Genomic DNA, 19381 nt, shown 5'->3' on the forward strand with positions numbered 1-19381 from the left:
AAAGCAAAGGGTGGCTATTTGAAGAATCTCAAATATAAATTATATTTCAATTTGTTTAACACTTTTTTGGTTACTACATGATTCCATATCTATTATTTCATAGTTTTGATGTCTTCACTATTATTCTACAATGTAGAAAATAGTAAAAATAAAGAAAAACCCTTGAATGAGTAGGTGTTCTGTACATTGATGCCCCCGCACATTGATTCTGTATAGGTACCCCCTGTATATAGCCTCACTATTGTTATTTTACTGTTGCTCTTTAATTATTTGTTACTTCATTTTTTATATTTTACCCATCTATTTTTTACTTAACACTTATTTTTCTTAGAATTGCATTGCTGGTTAAGGGCTTGTAAGTAAGCATTTCACTGTTGTTTACGGCGCATGTGACAAATACCATTTTCTTTTATTTGCATTGAGAAGATAAAAAAAAACATTTTGAGATATAATCTCAGTAAATATCTTACATGAATGTTGTGTGATAAATATGAATGGATAGTGTGCTATGATATTGAGTCACACTTTATTTGGATAGTCCCATATAGAGGAATTACAGATGGTCATACTATCAACATAATATCTGTTGATAAGCAACTCCTTTTAAGCAGAAAGCTTGTAAGTATCACAGAGTTCCCTTGGAATTCCTACCCACTATGCACTTCTCAAGAAACCTGGCTACCTGTCAGTGTGGGCACCTGGGGTTTAATGAAACCTGTCAGTGTGAGCACACAGAGGTTTGAGGATTCCATGATGTGTAGGTAAGTGAAGTAGCTATTATGAAGATTATTGTAAACCACTGGGTGATAAGTGATAATCAAATATGTGATGACCAGAGTCACAAAACATAGAAACCACTCATTAGGCATGGTCTGTTTAATGTCTGAAAAACATTCTATACTGAACAAAAATATGAACGCAACATGCAAGGATTTCCAGGATTTTACTGAGTTACAGTTCATTTAAGGAAATCAGTCAATTGAAAGGAATTCATTAGGCCCTAATCTATGGATTTCACATGACTAGGACTATCGATACAGTTGAAGTCCGAGGTTTACATAAACTTAGGTGTGAGTCATTAAAACGTGTTTTTCAACCACTCTACAAATGTCTTGTTAACAAACTATAGTTGTTTACAGACAGATTATTTCACTTATAATTCACTGTATCACAATTCCAGTGGGTCAGACGTTTTTATACACTAAGTTGACTGTGCCTTTAAACATGGCTTTAGAAGCTTCTGATAGGCTAATTAACATCATTTGAGTCAATTTGAGGTGTACCTGTGGATGTATTTCAAGGCCTACCTTCAAACTCAGTGCCTCTTTGTTTGACATCATGGGAAAATCAAAAGAAATCAGCCAAGAACTCAGAAAAATATGGTAGACCTCCGCAAGTCTGGTTCATCCTTGGGAGCAATTTCCAAATGCCTGAAGGTACCACGTTCATCTGTACAAACAATAGTAGGCAAGTATAAACACCATGGGACCACGTAGCCATCATACCGCTCAGGAAGGAGACGTGTTCTGTCTCCGAGAGGTGAATGTATTTTGGTGCGAAAAGTGCAAATCAATCCCAGAACAACAGCAAAGGACCTTGTGAAGATACTGGAGGAAACAGGTACAAAAGTATCTATATCCACAGTAAAACGAGTCCTATATCGACATAACCTGAAAGGCCGCTCAGCAAGGAAGAAGCCACTGCTCCAAAACCACCATAAAAAACAGACTACGGTTTGCAACTGTACTTTTTTAAGAAATGTACTCTGGTCTGATGAAACAAAAATAGAACTGTTTGGCTATCATGACCATCGTTATGTTTGGAGGAAAAAGGGGGAGGCTTGCAAGCCGAAGAACACCCTTCTATACGTGAAGCACAGGGGTGGCAGCATCATGTTGTGGGGGGTGCTTTGCTGCAAGAGGGACTGGTGCACTTCACAAACTAGATGGCATCATGAGGAAAGAAAATGATGTGGATATATTGAAGCAACATCTCAAGACATCAGTCAGGAAGTTAAAGCTTGGTTGCAAATGGGTCTTCCAAATGGACAATTACCCCAAGCATACTTCCAACGTTGTGGCAAAATGGCTTAAGGACAACAAAGTCAAGGTATTGGAGTGACCATCACAAAGCCCTGAGCTCAATCCTATAGAAAATGTGTGGGCAGTACTGAAAAAGTGTGTGCGAGCAAGGAGGCTTACAAACCTGACTCAGTTACACCAGCTTTGTCAGGAGGAATGGGCCAAAATTCACCCAACTTATTGTGGGAAGCTTGTGGAAGGTTACCCGAAACGTTTGACCCAAGTTAAACAATTTAAAGGCAATGCTACCAAATACTAATTGAGTGCATGTAAACTTCTGACCCACTGGGAATGTAATGAAAAAAATAAAAGCTGAAATCATTCTCTCTACTAATAATCTGACATTTCACATTCTTAAAATAAAGTGGTGATCCTAACTGACCAAATCAGGGAATTTTTACTAGGATTAAATGTCAGGAATTGTGAAACTGAGTTTAAATGTATTTGGCTAAGGTGTATGTAAACATCTGACTTCAATTGTAGATATGCATCTGTTGTTTACAGATTATTATTTCTTTAAAATAAATTTAGGCCCTGGATAAAAATATCTGGTGTGACCACCATTTGCCTCATGCCACGCGACACATCTCCTTCGCATTGAGTTAATAAGGCTGTTTGTTAATTGTGGCCTGTGGAATGTTGTCCCACTCCTCTTCAATAGCTGTGCAAAGTTGCTGGATATTGGAACATACATGTCAATCCAGAGCATCCCAAACATGCATGGGGCCGTGCATTATCATGCTGAACACAGATGTGATGGCGGCAGGTGAATGGCACAACAATGGGATCTCAGGATCTCGTCACGGTATCTCTGTGAATTCAAATTGCCATGGATAAAATGTAATTGTGTTCATTGTCCGTTGCTTATGCCTGCCCATACAATAACTCCACCATCACAATGGGGCTTTCTGTTCACAACATTGACATCAGCAAACCGCTCGCCCACACGATGCCTTACACGTGGTTTGCAGTTGTGAGGCCGGTTGGACGTATTGCCATATTCTTTAAAACGATGTTGGAGGTGGCTTATGGACATTACATTTTCTGGCAACAGCTTTGGTGGACATTCCTGCTGTCAGCATTGCTCTCTCCCTTAAAATTTGAGACATCTGTGGCATTGTGTTGTGTAACAAAACTGCACTTTTTTCCACCAGCACAAGGTGCACCTGTTTAATGATCATGCTGTTTAAGCATCATCTTGATATGCCACACCTGTCAGGTGGATGAATTATCTTGGCAATGGAGAAATGCTCAATAACAGTGATGTAAATTATTTTGTGCACATCATTTGTGAGAAATAAGCTTTTTGTGCGTATGGAACATTTTTGGGACCTATTATTTCAGCTCATGAAACATAGGACCAACACTTTACAAGTTGCGTTCATATTTTTGTTCAGTGTAGTTGGACAAAACAGGCATGTTCTAAACCGAAACAGTGTGGTGATTGCATAATTTAGTCAATTGTATAAATAGTTGAGTGTGATCATTTCGGGGGAAAAAAAGCTGTCCTGCTCTATTTATTATCTTGGTGTAAACAGCTGTATTTAATTCAATTTGTTATAATCTTTGAGAGATTAGTCCTAGCTAAATTAGTCCTAGTTAAATTGTCAATTAAAAGCAGCTTTTGAAATTCCTTTGTGAATCTCATTATTTCTTTATGCCCCTAGCTTTCTTTATACGTACCGTGTCCTGGGTTCTATTCATTAGGCACTAGACGGACTGAAACAGGGAGGGACTACCTGAACTTGTCCAACACTAAACGCTAGTTTTTGTTTTCTGTTGCAAAACGTTTAGCAACGATATGTCCTAATGGACACGACCCTGAGCATCCCAACTACGGGTCCCCGGTTGAGTCATACTGAAATAACAAACATGGCTTCCACATACAGTCATGAGTGGAGAGCAGTTTGCGACAAATTTAATAATGCTCAAGATCTATCTGAAGTAGAATCAAGAAAAGACCCAGAAAATGACCCTTTTCGATCGAAGTATAAGGCAAGGGAGCTTTTGAGAGAGATTTACTGCTCTTTGAAGAATTTCGATGTCGGTGAAAACGAGAGCGTCAATGATGAAGCCGACCAGCGCCCGACAGAGCAGCCCGTTGACGGAGGAATGGAGGAGGGCTTTGGGAGAGGCCACTGTGGAGATTCACCAGCCGGATCAAGAGCAGCTAAACTCGGGGCGGTGGAGTATTATCTTGGTGTAAACCACGTGGAAACAGAAGAGCTGTCTGCTGGAGAGGAACATTTAATGAATTGCATGACATTGCTGGAGAAGTGCAGCATATCACCCGAGAACGTGTCTTTGTTCATCCAAGTCAGGGTAATCAAATTAAATTGTATTCATCACATACACAGTTTACAGCCGGTATAAAAAGTGCAGCTCCCTCAACAATGCAGTATAGAGCACCTAGCACTCTTTAATTTAGTCCGTAACTAGCAGTCCAGTGCATAATATTTGTATAATTAAATATGCACACACATGGTCTAACTTTAGCTAAAGATAATGAGTTAAGTAGCCAGTAAAATTCTGTAAACTGACTCCCGTTTTTGTCTTTTTTTTTACAGAATCAACTGGGCATTCTGTGGGCTGGCAGGGATGAAATTGAGAAAGCCCAAGGATTTTTGGAAACTGCAGAAGCAATGTATATTCGTTACATGAAAGAGGTAGCTAGTCATGACACTGTCTAGATGCATAATTTACCTACTTAGCTAGGTTCATTTTGGGAGAAGAGAAAACAGCAGCATCATCATCTTTCATCAGGAAGGCCAGCCGCATTCTAGTTTATTGTCCTGTCAGACTTAATTCTATGGTGGCTGTTTTAATAATTGTGACCTTGAAAAGGCTGAAGGATAAATCTATTGTTTTATTCACACCATAGGATGGGCAACCCCCAATGGACCTCACCGAATTCTTTGTAGCAGAGGAAGAAGCATTACCCCAACAGGAGAGGACCAAGAGGTGTTGTGGAGTCTCAACAATTTCATAAATAAATGACATTGCTCTTTTTTTAAACTTTTCCCTCTCTTCAAACAGATTTGAAATGGCTTATACCCACACACTGTACTATCTTGCACAAGTGTACAAGAACTTGGAGCAGTATGAGAAAGCTGGGGGCTACTGCCACAGCACTCTGCAGAGACAGCTGGAATTCAACCAGTTCATTCCTCTGGAATGGGCCATCAACGCAGCCACGTTATCACAATATTACATCACCAAGGTAAATGATTAACTGTAAAAATGTGGTGTCTTCATCAAGATGAATGACTTGTTATGTATTTACAGTCAGTACATGACTTGATTTCTTTATAATGATATTTGGTATTTTTAATAGGATCCCCATTTCTATTTATTATGGATCCCATAATAATAATGGTGTGAAAGCAGCAGCTACTCTTCCAGAGGGTCGACATGAAACATTGCATAATACAGAACATTAACTCTGGATTAATCTCACATATTTTGTTCTTCCTCCCAGACCCTCTACATGGAGGGCAGGCACTGTCTATCTGCTGCCAGTGTCATAGCAGGCCTGGCCGGGGAGGTCCCCTCAGAAGCCGCTGCCCAGGAGAGTAAGTTCTCACTCTGAATTCATATACTCAGCCTTGATAGTATATGCTCTTTCTGAAATGTTTGTAAAGTTGTCTTTCATTCAATACTCATTAATACACATCTCAAACCTTTTTCTTTAGGTGAAGCTGAAGCTGAGAAGCGAGACCAACTTCGACAGAAGAGAGCTGAAATAGCCAGGTGTTGGATAAAATACTGTCTTAATTTGTTGCAAGATGCCAAGAAACTTCTCGAGGTAATTTAAATATCTTCAGATCAAATGTAATTCTGTAGATGATTATCCTATAATTGTGAGACAATATCTTATTCTTATGTCTACTGGTCTGAGCAGGACAACATTGGAGAGCTAGATATGGATCGTCAGGCAGAGCTAAGAGCAACACGGCTAAAGGAGGAGGAGGAGAAGGAGAGGGGAAGGAAGAGTGCTGTTCTGTTTGGTTCCAGTGACACCTTTGACTCCATCTGTGGCCTGGAGGAGAAAGTGAGTTGTGTCTTCCCTGTGGACTTTGAGGAAGCCCGCGCCATCTTCCTGGTTGGCCAGACCTACGTAAATCAAGCCAAGGAGTACTTTGAGATGGACGGCCACGTCACAGACCACATCGAGATCCTGCAGGACCACAGCGCTCTCTTCAAGGCCCTGGCCTTCTTCGAGGAGGACCTGGAGCGGCGCTGCAAGATGCACAAGCGGCGTGTGGACATGATGGAGCCCATCTGCAAAGACCTGAACAGCCAGTACTACCTCCTCGTCTGCCGCCAGCTGCAGTTTGAGCTGGCTGAGACCTACTACGAGATGATGGATCTCAAGCTGGCCGTGGCCAACAAGCAGGACGACTTGGATGCGCATACGGTCAAGAAGTTTAACCACCTCTGCTCCTCCTCCACCAAGTTCTACCAGATGTTCCTCGACTCCGTCCGCTCGCCAGAGGGCAAATGGCCGGAGAAACTGGAGGACGAGGTGCTGAGGCCGGCACTGGTGGCTAAGTTCCGGGTGGCTCGTCTCCACAGCAGGCTGATCTCGTCCAGCAAAACTGTGCAGCTGGAGAACCTGAACCGCGCCCTGGAGTGCTACAACTTTGTGGTCCAGTACTGCAAGGACAACCCAGAGGCTAAAAGCGCCATCGAGACAGAGCTGGAGCTGAGTGAAGAGATGGTCAGCCTTCTGCCCCTCAAGATCAACCGAATCCAGGCAAATCTGGCCTCCTCTAACTAACTCTAAATGTGTCCTAAACGCTACATGACAAAGCTTGCTGAAACACCCCTATCATATACTGCATATGTAATTCTCCTCAACCCCCATCTGCATTTCCTGATGTCACTGTGTAAATTGTTAGTCTTGGACCAATTAACCACACCTTTAATAGCTTAAAACTATTAGTTATATGCATGATAACACATACATTGCCTAATTTATTTCTTCTAACTGATTGAAAATAACTTATGGTATGTAGATATGTAGCTAAAAACAATGTAATGGAAATATGTGATGTTTGTTTTAAAATGATGTTTTTTGGTTTATTTCCAACTGACAACCCAAAATAAACATAGGTGCAAATCACTTTTACTTGTCTCTCAAATTATAATTGTGTAAGTTAATTTGAACAATTAGGTTGATTATGACGATCTATGTGTTCTTGTCCAGCAAGTGTCAATTGTGTTTTTAATACAGTATCAAATCGTATCTATGTATTTATTAGAGTTCCAAGTAGATTTGTTGCTGCGTCAGAGTAGACAGCGGTGTGGGCCACGTCGGAGTGAGTGTAGGGCTTACAAGGAACCTGAAGAGGGCGCTGTTACTCATCAAATGGCTTCTGACATAGAATTGCATGAAATTCTTTTATCAAAAACAATTTTATCAGACCTTCAAATAGATGATAGATTCATGCAATGCTTTTATTAATAATATCCACAGACAGAGGGTACAGGGCAGAAGTTACAGTGGAAGTTATTTATGTAGCTACTTCATTCTGTTAGTAGTACTACAGGAGCTTTACTTCATTGTCAGTACTATACTAATTTGAAATGTAAAAATACCCATTGCTCTCAGGCTAGTACAAGCATAGATGTCTTACACTATCATAAACCCAAATCTAAGACACTTCCTCCATTGCTTAGGTTTTTGTAACAATTTTAGTTTAAAAAAAAGTATATATTAAAGGTATTATGTTGATGTCATGAACTGTCAGTCGTTGTGGCTATAGCTCTGTATATGAATTTTGAATGTTGTTACATTTCCTCAACCCCATTAGCTTACCAAACAAAGTGGCAGGGCCAGGCTGATGAAATATCAGATTGTGCCTTTAATTGGAAATTACCCTTCTGCTATCTGTATTAGCAGATGTGGCCATGCTTAGTATGAATCACTTAATATTTTCCTCTGATAAAAAATAGCATCCACACGCCCATCATTTATAAATGAATATATTGTTTTTTAGAAAATCGAACCTTCACTCAAATATGAATGTATAAATGTGTTCATAGCTGAATATAAAAACATCTGATAAGCTTAATCTATTACCAAATGATTAGTTCCTCACTAACAAGTTACCAAGAAGAATTTTGTTAAGCAGCTTCTATCTATTGATAAACAGTGTTTTGTATCTCAATCATTGCTCTGCTACAGGATACAGCAGAAACTTAAATTCATCTTAGTTCCCCTTTGAAAGGTTCACAAATGTTTGATGATCATGTCCATGAATACTTGTTTTTTTATAAAGGAAACATTTTATTGTAACATTCATACAAACATGTAATAAATGACTTACATAGAAAAATATATAATAGCTCTGTGACTTAGATGTACATAATTGTACATTTTAGGAGCTGGGAGGATTTAATTACATTTTAAGAGGCATAAATGTGTCTCTGTGTCAAGATTTATTGCCACTTCAGCTCTGTAAATATACTTTGAATGCAAAACCATCCGGATGGGGCTTTTGTGTTGTTACCATGTGAATTCTCCTGAGCAAGTTGCCAACGAGGCTGTGGGAGGCATTTAGCTCCACTTAGTGTGACTTGGCTGTAGGATGAAACCTCAACCTGACAATGGCAGTGTAGTCGCTCTCTTTAAAAGCCCAATGAAGAGGAATGATCTTTTCTCCATTTGTGCTAAAGAGAGATGACAGACAAGACAGCTGATGAGCATGCTTGTTATTTTAAAAACATAAAAAATTGTAGATGAATCGTTCTTTTTGTGCTTAAAAAAATGCACATTTGATATAATTTACTCAACAAAAACAGTGTCCGCAAAAATAAAATAAACATTAGTTCAGTTGAAAAATTATTTGTCCCTGCCCTAGAAAAATGTATAATTTAAGACATTTCATTTACTAGGTCATCAAACACTTCAGTTTTTGCTCAGCTAGGGAATTTTACTCTGAATGATATTTGAGAAAGAGACAGCCAGCAAAGAATCTAGATGACCTCATTCACGTCTCATCTTTCTACCCTTCTCTAGAAAATCTTCTGTTTACATGCATGAGTGCTCAACATGGAGTGGTTTTCAGTGGACACAGATTGAGCCTAGTCCAAGGCCAAAAATGATTTTCGATGGATATTGTCCATTGAGTTTGCTTTTTAGTCCAGGACTAGGCTTAATCTGTGTCTGGAAAACTGTCTCAATGAGCTAAAACAACAGCATGAGTACAAGTAACAAAAACAGACACTTCCCTATCAGTCATAACATGTATAGTGGTAATAGTAAAGTTAGTCCAATAGTTTTTCAGTATAATTTGTTTTCATGGGATACATGGCTGAAGGGTAGACTGTAATGGAGCCTAAAAGCAAAAAGAGGAGATTCCTCAGAACATCAGGATGGGTCTCCAGTGCAATCTTTTCTGAAAAGGACAGTTTGGCAGAGCCATATGTTTAGACCTATAAGTATGACTGACAGTTGCTCCAACAGGCGACCTAATACAATCAGGTGACTTGCTGCAATGGAGTTATGACAGCAACAGGATCAGGACAACTTTAGTAAATTGTGAATAAACTCAAGTTTTTCTTGTATGAATTTATCACTTACACTTTGAACTAAAAACTTCTAACATGTTTAAGCCTTCATACTTTTGAAGCCAGCCATGTTATTCTTGAGATCAACACATTTCCCCCTTAAGACAAACTCCATAGGCTATGTATGTTCCCCAGGCCAGGCAATTCTATTGCTGGCTGGCTTCAAAAGTATGAAGGCTTAAACATGTTAGAAGTGTTGATCTCATGAATAACATGGCTGGCTTCAAAAGTACGAAGGCTTAAACATGTTAGAAGTGTTGATCTCATGAATAACATGGCTGACTTCAAAAGTACGAAGCCAGTGAAGAAACTGAAGTGTCATTTCCTGAGAAAAGATAAAAGCACCCGATAAACCCACTTCCTGTTCCATCTCACATCTACGACTACGCATTGGCTGAAAATAAAACATTCATACACATGTATGCCACCTTTTCAAAACAAGATTTTAAAGAGACCAATTAACAAGACAGAGATCAATCATCAGAATCTAGAGGCCACTCTAAAAAAAAATCTATGTGGCCCAGCTCAAGATCTTTAAGTAACTAGTTCCACAGACTTTTTGAGTTTACTCAACATTTTGGAGAAGTGGTGGTCCTCTGTAGCTCAGTTGGTAGCGCATGGCACTTGCAACACAGGATAGTGGGTTCAATTACCAGGACCACCTGTGCAGAAAGAATGCATGCATGATTGTAAGTTGCTTCGGATAACAGTGTGTGCTAAAGGGCCTGCAATTAATAAACATCCCTATTTTAAGCATGAAGGACACCATGTCGCTTGCTAATATCAAGATTCAAATCCACAACCTCTGCCTCCCAAACACACATGACCACCCTCCTGAAGCGTGTTACCCAGTCACACCACTGAAAAGGTAGCTATTAGACAAAGCAAGTGGAGACACTGCAGGTCTCTGACAAGTAAATTAACTACAATATAGTATAATACAACTTGCCGAAAGGCACACTGGGAAATGTGTTAATAAGACATGTATTTTAAGGTAGCCTAGTGGTTAGAGCGTTGGACTAGTAACCGAAAGGTTGCAAGTTTGAATCCCCGAGCTGACAAGGTACAAATCTGTCGTTCTGCCCCTGAACAGGCAGTTAACCCACTGTTCCTAGGCCGTCATTGAAAATAAGAATTTGTTCTTAACTGACTTGCCTAGTAAAATAAAGGTAAAATACCATTTTTAAAAAGCCAACACAGTATTTTTAGTTGCAAAGCTCAGCAAACAACATTTTTCAAATTTAACTGACATTGAGCAATACTCTTTCATTAATGTACTTATAATTTCTATTAAGTGCTTACATTGCTTGTCAGATCCATCTAATTCTAATATTCTCACTCTTGTGTATTTGAGTATGGTTCGAAATGCACTTTTCTTCCAAGTTGTGTGGTGTTTTCTAGCAGTAATTTGTTTGGTCGATACCGACCACATCCAAGACAGTGAATAACCCCACCTCAACATTTCACCTGTTACCAAAGGCAAGTCAGTCAACACATTCTTATTTACAATGACGGCCTACCGAAAGGCCTCCTGCGGGGACAGGGGCCTGGGATTAAAAAAAAAACATAATTACAGCATAAATATAGGACAAAACACACACAACAAGAGAGACAACACAACACTACATAGAGAAAGACCTAAGACAACATAGCAAGGCAGCAACACATGACAACACAGCATGGTGGCAACACAATATGGTAGCAGCACAAAACATGGTACAAACATTATTGGTCACAGACAACAGCACAAAGGGCAAAAAGGTAGAGACAACAATACATCACACAAAGCAGCCACAACTGTCAGTTAGAGTGTCCATGATTGAGTCTTTGAATGAAGAGATTGAGATAAAACTGTCCAGTTTGGGTGTTTGGCTGCAGCGAACTGAAAAGAGGAGCGACCCAGGGATGTGTGTGCTATGGGGACCTTTAACCGAATGTGACTGTCAGAACGGGTGTTGTATGTGGAGGATGAGGGCTGCAGTAGATGTGTTAGATATATAGTATGCACACAGTCACTTTAACAATACATAGAATTTTCATAATATCTTCAGAATTCTTGAGAAATTAGTCAAAGGTAATCAAATGTGAAATACTGCTCATTCATTTGCTGAAAATTCCCTTCAGCAAATTAATGGGGGGGACTTTGGAGAGATGTTACATGGTAGCATACCAACTAAGTGTTTTAAGTTTTAGATCTTATTTGTTCATCTAGGACTTCATCTATTGGATTTAGGCTAATTATTGGGCCAAAGTTTGATTCAAATTAGGCTATGTGTCATTTTCTATCAATATATGATGGTCTATTGAAGTTCTACAGTGTGACTACCAATTTGTATATCCGTGGAATTTCCAGATTAAGCTACTGTGTTTATCTTTTTTGTTGTTGTTACAAACTAAACGCGCTGAACGTAGGCATGCTAGATATGGAAGACAAGAACTTTCCATTGCGGATGTTAAACTTCTTGCTAAAACGTCTGGTTTCAGGAAACAATGACGCATAAATGGGCAGGGTTTAGGGGTATTCAACAGTGCGATTAGGTGTACTTTCAGAATATTCACACATAAAGGTTATTCTTAAAAGCATATATTGTCGTCTCCTCATTACAGCATCGAAAATAATGAAGGGACTACTGAAATCGAAGATCTGTCTGACACTGGCTGTCATTTTCTTTCTCGCAGATAAAGGACATGGTAAGTTTTAAAATAAATAGTAGGTTATATCACCTTTTTGCATTAGCGACATGTAGGATACTTGAATATTTAAATATTGGGAAAAGTAATTAGGGATAGTTAAGGATTTTTAATAATAACATTAAAGTTGAGTAATTCGTATTGATACGTTTATCCGCGCATCTGCTATCAAGTTGACGTCTTCTGGCACGCTTGACAAAATAGTATATAGGTTACTGACTATTTTGTGTGAATTGGTTTGTATTTTCTGACAGGAGGACACGTTTTACTACCAGAATAGAGTACGATTAAGAAAAAGGTTGAGGCCCCACAAGATAGAACAATGCATATTTTGCTCATAACTTTAAGCTGCCATTTATAAAATGGGTGGTTGCATAAGTGAAAGTGTAATTTGATCATAGTATTGACATCGTCTATTGTAGGCCGACATCATACTGTGAAGACATTTTAAAGCCTTATAATAATAATATAGGCTAAATGTGTAAAAACAAAGTAGCCACTGTGAGTTTGTGTGAATAAGGTATATCTTTGTTTTCTGTTAAAAAAGCGAAATAAGTAGGCCTATATCCACTCTGCCCAACAAAAACTAAAGCTGTAGGCTACCTATTTAGTTTTTTTTGTTTTTTCTAAAGTTAAAATATTCTCACAGATTGCAAGAACAAGTTTACTAGCAAGAAATGGGAACGCGTCTCACAGTTGGAGTTCTGGTCAGCTCCTCTCACAGTTGGAGTGCTGGTCAGCTCCTCTCACAGTTGGAGTGCTGCTCAGATCCTCTCACAGTTGGAGTGCTGGTCAGCTCCTCTCACAGTTGGAGTGCTGGTCAGCTCCTCTCACAGTTGGAGTGCTGGTCAGCTCCTCTCACAGTTGGAGTGCTGGTCAGCTCCTCTCACAGTTGGAGTGCTGGTCAGCTCCTCTCACAGTTGGAGTGCTGGTCAGCTCCTCTCACAGTTGGAGTGCTGGTCAGCTCCTCTCACAGTTGGAGTGCTGCTCAGATCCTCTCACAGTTGGAGTTCTGGTCAGCTCCCCTCAGAGTGGTGGTGCTGGTCCTCTCTGTCCATTATAACCTTAAAGGCAAAACTGAACACAAATCAACACCCCTATTCCGAGACGCTTGGTACATACGGACCGAGAATAGTTTAGAGTACATGTTTTTGGAAAGTTGTCAAAATATACCCCCAAAACAAGTTATTTTATACTGTTATATAATTTTTGTTGGGGAGGATGAATGGTGACAAGCACACAAAAGCCACGGCCCTTGCAGAGCAAGGAGAACCACTACTTCAAGGCCTCAGAGCAAGTGACGTCACCGATTGAAACGCTATTAGCGCGCCCCACCGCTAACTAGCTAGCCATTTCACATCCGTTACACTGGCATAGATTCTACAATTGTCTGGAACTCTTTTGGTGGGATTTGACACCATTCTTTTATGAGAAAGTCCATAATTTGATGTTTTGTTCATGGTGGTGGAAAACGCTGTCTCAGGCGCCGTTCCAGAATGTATTAATGTTCTGTATTATATCATGTTTAATGTTTTGTGTGGACCCCAGGAAGAGTAGCTGCTGCTTTCGCAACAGCTAACAGGGATCCTAATCCAATTCCAATGTTTAAAAGCATATATTTCATATCTCATATTCAATAGGAATATTGTTGACAAATTATCCTTTGTCACAAATGAGTTAGGTTTATATATTGTCATTCCTTTATGAAACACAGGGGCTCCAGCAAAAGGCAGATATATGTGGGTTAACTGCAGTCCAGACGCCAAGAATGCCAACTGTGAGACACAGCGGGGTCCCTGGATGGACTTGCCCGGGCCTCCTGACAGACTCCCTTCAATTGCCGTAAAGGATATGTAAGTATATGTCATCATCACAGATCAATTTGTCAGGAGACCAAGGCTCTATGGGCTAATGAATTTCAGAATTGAACAGACTATGACAGGATTGTTCAAACTTGAACTTCTTTGCGCCATTGCTTTTGATGAGCGATGTCCCCATAAAGGATTGCAATAACGGACATTGACAAATTGTGTCACAAGCCCCACTTAAGCATAAACATTTCCAAAATCTGTTTTTTTAAACTTCACAATATCCTGTAGGAAATGTTATTAATTACAGAATCGGCCTGGTAGGTGCGTAGTGTGACTTGAATGGCTTCCAATATTCGGTCTTATTCCGAGAGTGATGGAAGCATACAGAAAGAGAGCACTTTGAAGACTTCTTATTAGTATAAACTACACACTGTGAGCCTACTCTTTGGTTCTAGATTATCCTGCTGAAAGATCAGTGTTAAAACTACGACCTATTTTAAATGATCTGATTATATATGTGTGATTTCCGCACTCATTATATTACGACAGACAGAAGATAACAATATGCACTCAGCTCTGTTAAACGCTCTGTTCAACATTTTCACTATTGAGGAAGCTAAACATTTGCTATCATATGGTCTAAGACACCACTTCCCCTCTAGTGGTCAAAATCCTAAGCAAGACATTGTATCAGTTAGAAAAACACCAAGACTGAAAAAGGTTGAATCTCACAAAACCCTCTTCCTTATACTGTTGTTTGCAGAAAAAGTTATTATCGTTATAAATTAGCATATTACCATGTAGAAATATAAAAACCTGCCTTATACGATAATAAAGTACAATGGCAAGAAGTCAGGAATACACAGTTTAATTATGGATTTTGTGTATTACACTTGTTAAAGTACCATGCAAACAGAAGCTTCAGTATTTTAATAAAACCTGTGTAGTAGTGCTGTTATTATGTTAGTAACAACATTGTATTTTATGCAATTACAAAGCATTTCCTAAATAATTACTATGTGACAACATATAAATCCAATATAGTGACTGGAGTAATAAGTGTTTCTTCACAGGTATCAGGGCAACTTTGTAAAATTTTACAAATGATTCATCTACATGTGGTTATTTTCGCATTCACTTAAATGTGCACTATGTAGAAATTGCTCTGCCATTTCCTGGTTGCTAAAATTCTAATAGTTCGCCTCATTTCAGGTTATGTGACAAAACAAGCAGGTAGAGTGTAGAGAATCATTGCACACTCTAAACCGCTGTGAAATATATTTTCCATAACCAAAAATATTGTATTTTCAGCTGGTGTACAAAACTGAATGTAAAAGACACAAAAATGAAACTTAAGAGCGGGAAGCATAGAAATAATGCACATAAAACAAATCTACTGCTTCTTAGGCTTGCTTTCAATGAGAATGACAGCTCTATAACACACATTTCTATGTAAATTTGATTGGGTCGCCCAAAAAGTTACATAATGCTGCTTTAAGTTGATAAAATAAAAGATTGGACACTGTTTCAACAATATATTCTCTGGCAAGAACGGTTATAGAGTTATCATACTCTCAGCCTTTCTTGTTAAACGCTTTGTGACTTCAACTTAATACAATCCAAGGCTCTAAGACAAACAAAGTAGGGAGGATGGGTGTGTAGAGACTCCCAGGCCTGCTCGGTAGTGAAAAAACACAGGAAGAGCTCAGAGGATGTAGACTGTAATGGCTAACGTTTCTGTGCTTCTGTTTTTCTTCCAGAGTGCCAGAAGAGGCTGGCTCAGAGCCGGAGGAGCAGTCAGGCGAGGGTTCTGCCACAGGAATCCTTTTAACTGAGCAGGGCTCTGGCGACCAGTTGGGCAGCACAGATGTGGATGGGATTGACTACCCTGGCTATGTCTTCCCACCGAAAATGACCATGGATCAGGCTCTGCCTCCTGCTCAGGAATTGAAAGAGGATCACCTGATCCTGTAGCCTGCCAGAATGCTAAATAATGAAATTGTGATGTCAATCCGGTTGTGTAAAATGCATTTTGCAACCTCTCATGATTCCATGAGCACCTTAAAACGGAATTTCCATTTGAATTATTGTATTCTCTGGTCAATGCCATCCGCATCTTATGAAAGTAGTAATACCATGCTATTTGACCCAGGTATTGATGCTTGGCTGTGTAAGATTGCAGTGTGGGCAATGTAAGTGGTTATAGCATCATTTACACAGTTTAGTTATTTCCCATATTTCCCATGGAACCAAAGAGATCAAATTAATCGCTTTTTTGTGTGTTTTTATTTTTAATACCTGCCAAGAATGTAATTAATTAGATTTAACCAGTAGCCTTTATTTTTGAGCTCAGCAAATTATATTTTTCATACGGTTTTAAAACGTGTGGTTTTATGGGGGATATTGTGCTTTTATTGTTTTCTTTTGCAATTAAATTTATAAGATACTATATGATAGTCTTTCCCTCTTCAAATATTGTCAAACATAATACTTTATTCAGAATATCCACAATTGTCACAATTTGATATTATATCATTCCACACTCATATTTTTTGGGAAGATTTAAATAAACGTGTTTTGATAATCCAATGGTATTTGAACCATAAACTATTTAAGGATATGGGATTAGGTTTCTTTAGTGGACATGAGTTGGGCTCATGGTCTCGTGATCAGGTCCCACTGGGCACACACTGGTTGAATCAATGTTGTATTAATGTAATTTGTCAACGTATTGTGACATGAAATCAATGTTGAAAATACAATGGATTTGAAAAAAGTAATCAATCAGTACTGCTTTCATGTCATTTCAACCAGCGTTGTAAATATTGAAATAGGGGTAAGACTTCAACTTAAATACATTGACTTAACCTTACTAACAGGTTGTTACATCAATCTACTTTCATCATAATCATCAGAATTATATATACGTTGAAAATTCCACATAGAAACGTTCGTAGCCTAATGCTAAATGACTCCGGAGTGGCGCAGCGTTAAAAGGCACTGCATCTCAGGGCAAGAGGCATCACTACAGTACCTGGTTTGAATCCAGGCTGTATCACATCCGGCCGTGATTGGGAGTCCCATAGGGTGATGCACAATTGGCCCAGCATCGTCAGGGTTTGGCCAGAGTAGGCCGTCATTGTAAATAAGAATGTTTTCTTAACTGACTTGCCTAGTTAAATAAAGGTTAAATAAAACAATTACTAAAATGTTAAATTCAGTACAAAGGTAACTGCCAAAATAAAGGAAACACTTGAGCAAATTAGGGTTCTGGTAGCTTTGTTATTGTGTGGGGTGCATTTTCCTGGCATAGTTTAGGTTCACTTAACCCCTTAGAGCGAGAGGTAAACTCCAATAAATATACAGCCATTGTTTGAGTGAAGACCTTGAACCTATGGTGAATCATTTCTATCCTGATGGCCCTATTAAGACACTTTATGTTGGTGTTTCCATTATTTTGGCAGTTACCTATATATTGGGTGGTTGAAATTATGCAGAACTTCCTGTTATTTGACCTTGTTTCAATGTTGATAGCAAAATAGTAAGTTTGAACTGTTTTAGCTATAAACTATTATAACCCCATTCCTGAAAGCTAAGACGCTCTGGAACATAAATGTGCTTTCAGATCCCCTCTATGATGATCACAGGCTGCGCAGGACCAGTTACATGCTGACCACACTGCCCATGTTACGTGCGAGATCATTGCAAAATAAATGTACACATACAGTTGAAGTCAGAAGTTTACATACACTTAGGTTGGAGTCATTGAAACTCGTTTTTAAACCACTCCGCAAATTTCTTGTTAACAAACTATAGTTTTGGCAAGTCCGGTTAGGACATCTACTTTGTGCATGACACAAGTAATTTTCCAACAATTGTTAACAGACAGATTATTTCACTTATAATTCACTGTATCACAATTCCAGTGGGTCAGAAGTTTACATACACTAAGTTGACTGTGCCTTTAAACAGCTTGGATAATTCCAGAAAATTATGTCATGGCTTTAGAAGCTTCTGATAGGCTAATTGACATCATTTGAGTCAATTGGAGGTGTACCTATGGATGTATTTCAAGGCCTACCTTCAAACTCAGTGCCTCTTTGCTTGACATCATGAGAAACAGGTATCTATATCCACAGTAAAACGAGTCCTATAGGCCGCTCGGCAAGAAAGAAGCCACTGCTCCAAAACCGCCATAAAAAAAGCCAGACTATGGTTTGCAAATGCACATGGGGACAACGATCGCCATGTCTTTAACCAAAGACTAAAGGAGAGTGTGTGTCCACAGGTATGGAAGGAAGCTAAAGTCATTTCACTGCCTAAAAATAGTAAAGCAACATTTGCTGGCTCTAACTGCCGCCCAATCAGTTTGTTGCCTGTTCTAAGTAAACTGATGGAGAGAATTGTGTTTGACCAAATACAATGCTATTTTTCAGAGAACAAGTTAACTACTGACTTTCAGCATGCATATAAAGAAAGGCACTCAACTAGTAACTGCACTGACTCAGATGACTGATGAATGGTCAAAATAAATGGATAACAAGATGATAGGTGGAGTTGTATTGTTAGATTTCAGTGCAGCCTTTGATGTTAGTGATCATAAATTGTTATTGAAAAAGCTCACTTGCTATAGCTTTGCATCACCCACCATCACGTTTGGAGAGATATTTATCCAATAGAACCTAGAGAGTGTTCTTCAATGGAATATTCTTTAACATCACATATGTACAGTGCGGTGTCCTTCAGGGCAGTTGCCTTGGACTGTTACTCTTCTCTATTTTTACAAATGATTTGCCACTGGTCTTACACAAAGCTAGAATGACTGTATGAGTCCACACTCTCCATGTCTTCACCCAAAGCCAGTGAGCTCACTGAAATTCTAAATAAGAAGTTACAGTCACTATCAGAATGGGTGATTAGTAATACACTGTTGTATTTGGTTCCAAACATTCTCTAAGATCTAAACCTCAACTGGAGTTGTGCATAAAGGGTGTTACCATTGAGTAAGTTGAGGAAGCTAAACTCCTAGGTATGCCATTGGATGGTCAATTATCTGACAAAGTTGTTGTGAAGATGGGGAGGGGTATGTCTGTTATAAAAAAGATGTTCTGCATTGTTTTACACAAATCAACTGTACTAGTTGTTAGGTCTCTGGTCTTGTCCCATCTTGATTACTGTCAAGTAATATGGTCAGGTGCCGCAAAAAAAGACCTAGCTGGTTCA

At 39.1% G+C, this 19381-nt stretch overlaps 2 protein-coding genes across 2 annotated transcripts; both read left to right on the forward strand.

Annotated features, from left to right (window-relative positions):
- The first annotated feature begins 3787 nt into the window (after window positions 1–3787).
- On the forward strand, window positions 3788–7207 carry LOC109889449 (KIF-binding protein). The gene is made up of 7 exons (XM_020480880.2): window positions 3788–4403; window positions 4649–4747; window positions 4963–5042; window positions 5118–5301; window positions 5560–5653; window positions 5774–5886; window positions 5983–7207. The coding sequence occupies exons 1-7, from the start codon at window positions 3891–3893 to the stop codon at window positions 6859–6861; spliced, it is 1962 nt and encodes a 653-aa protein (XP_020336469.1). The 5' UTR covers window positions 3788–3890; the 3' UTR covers window positions 6862–7207.
- A 4836-nt stretch (window positions 7208–12043) lies between these two features.
- LOC109889448 (serglycin) lies at window positions 12044–16938 on the forward strand. Its single transcript, XM_020480879.2, has 3 exons — window positions 12044–12347; window positions 14062–14200; window positions 15919–16938. The coding sequence occupies exons 1-3, from the start codon at window positions 12275–12277 to the stop codon at window positions 16130–16132; spliced, it is 426 nt and encodes a 141-aa protein (XP_020336468.1). The 5' UTR covers window positions 12044–12274; the 3' UTR covers window positions 16133–16938.
- Window positions 16939–19381: the final 2443 nt, after the last annotated feature.

This window comes from Oncorhynchus kisutch, linkage group LG25, assembly GCF_002021735.2.
Source record: "Oncorhynchus kisutch isolate 150728-3 linkage group LG25, Okis_V2, whole genome shotgun sequence".
NCBI lineage: Eukaryota > Metazoa > Chordata > Actinopteri > Salmoniformes > Salmonidae > Oncorhynchus > Oncorhynchus kisutch.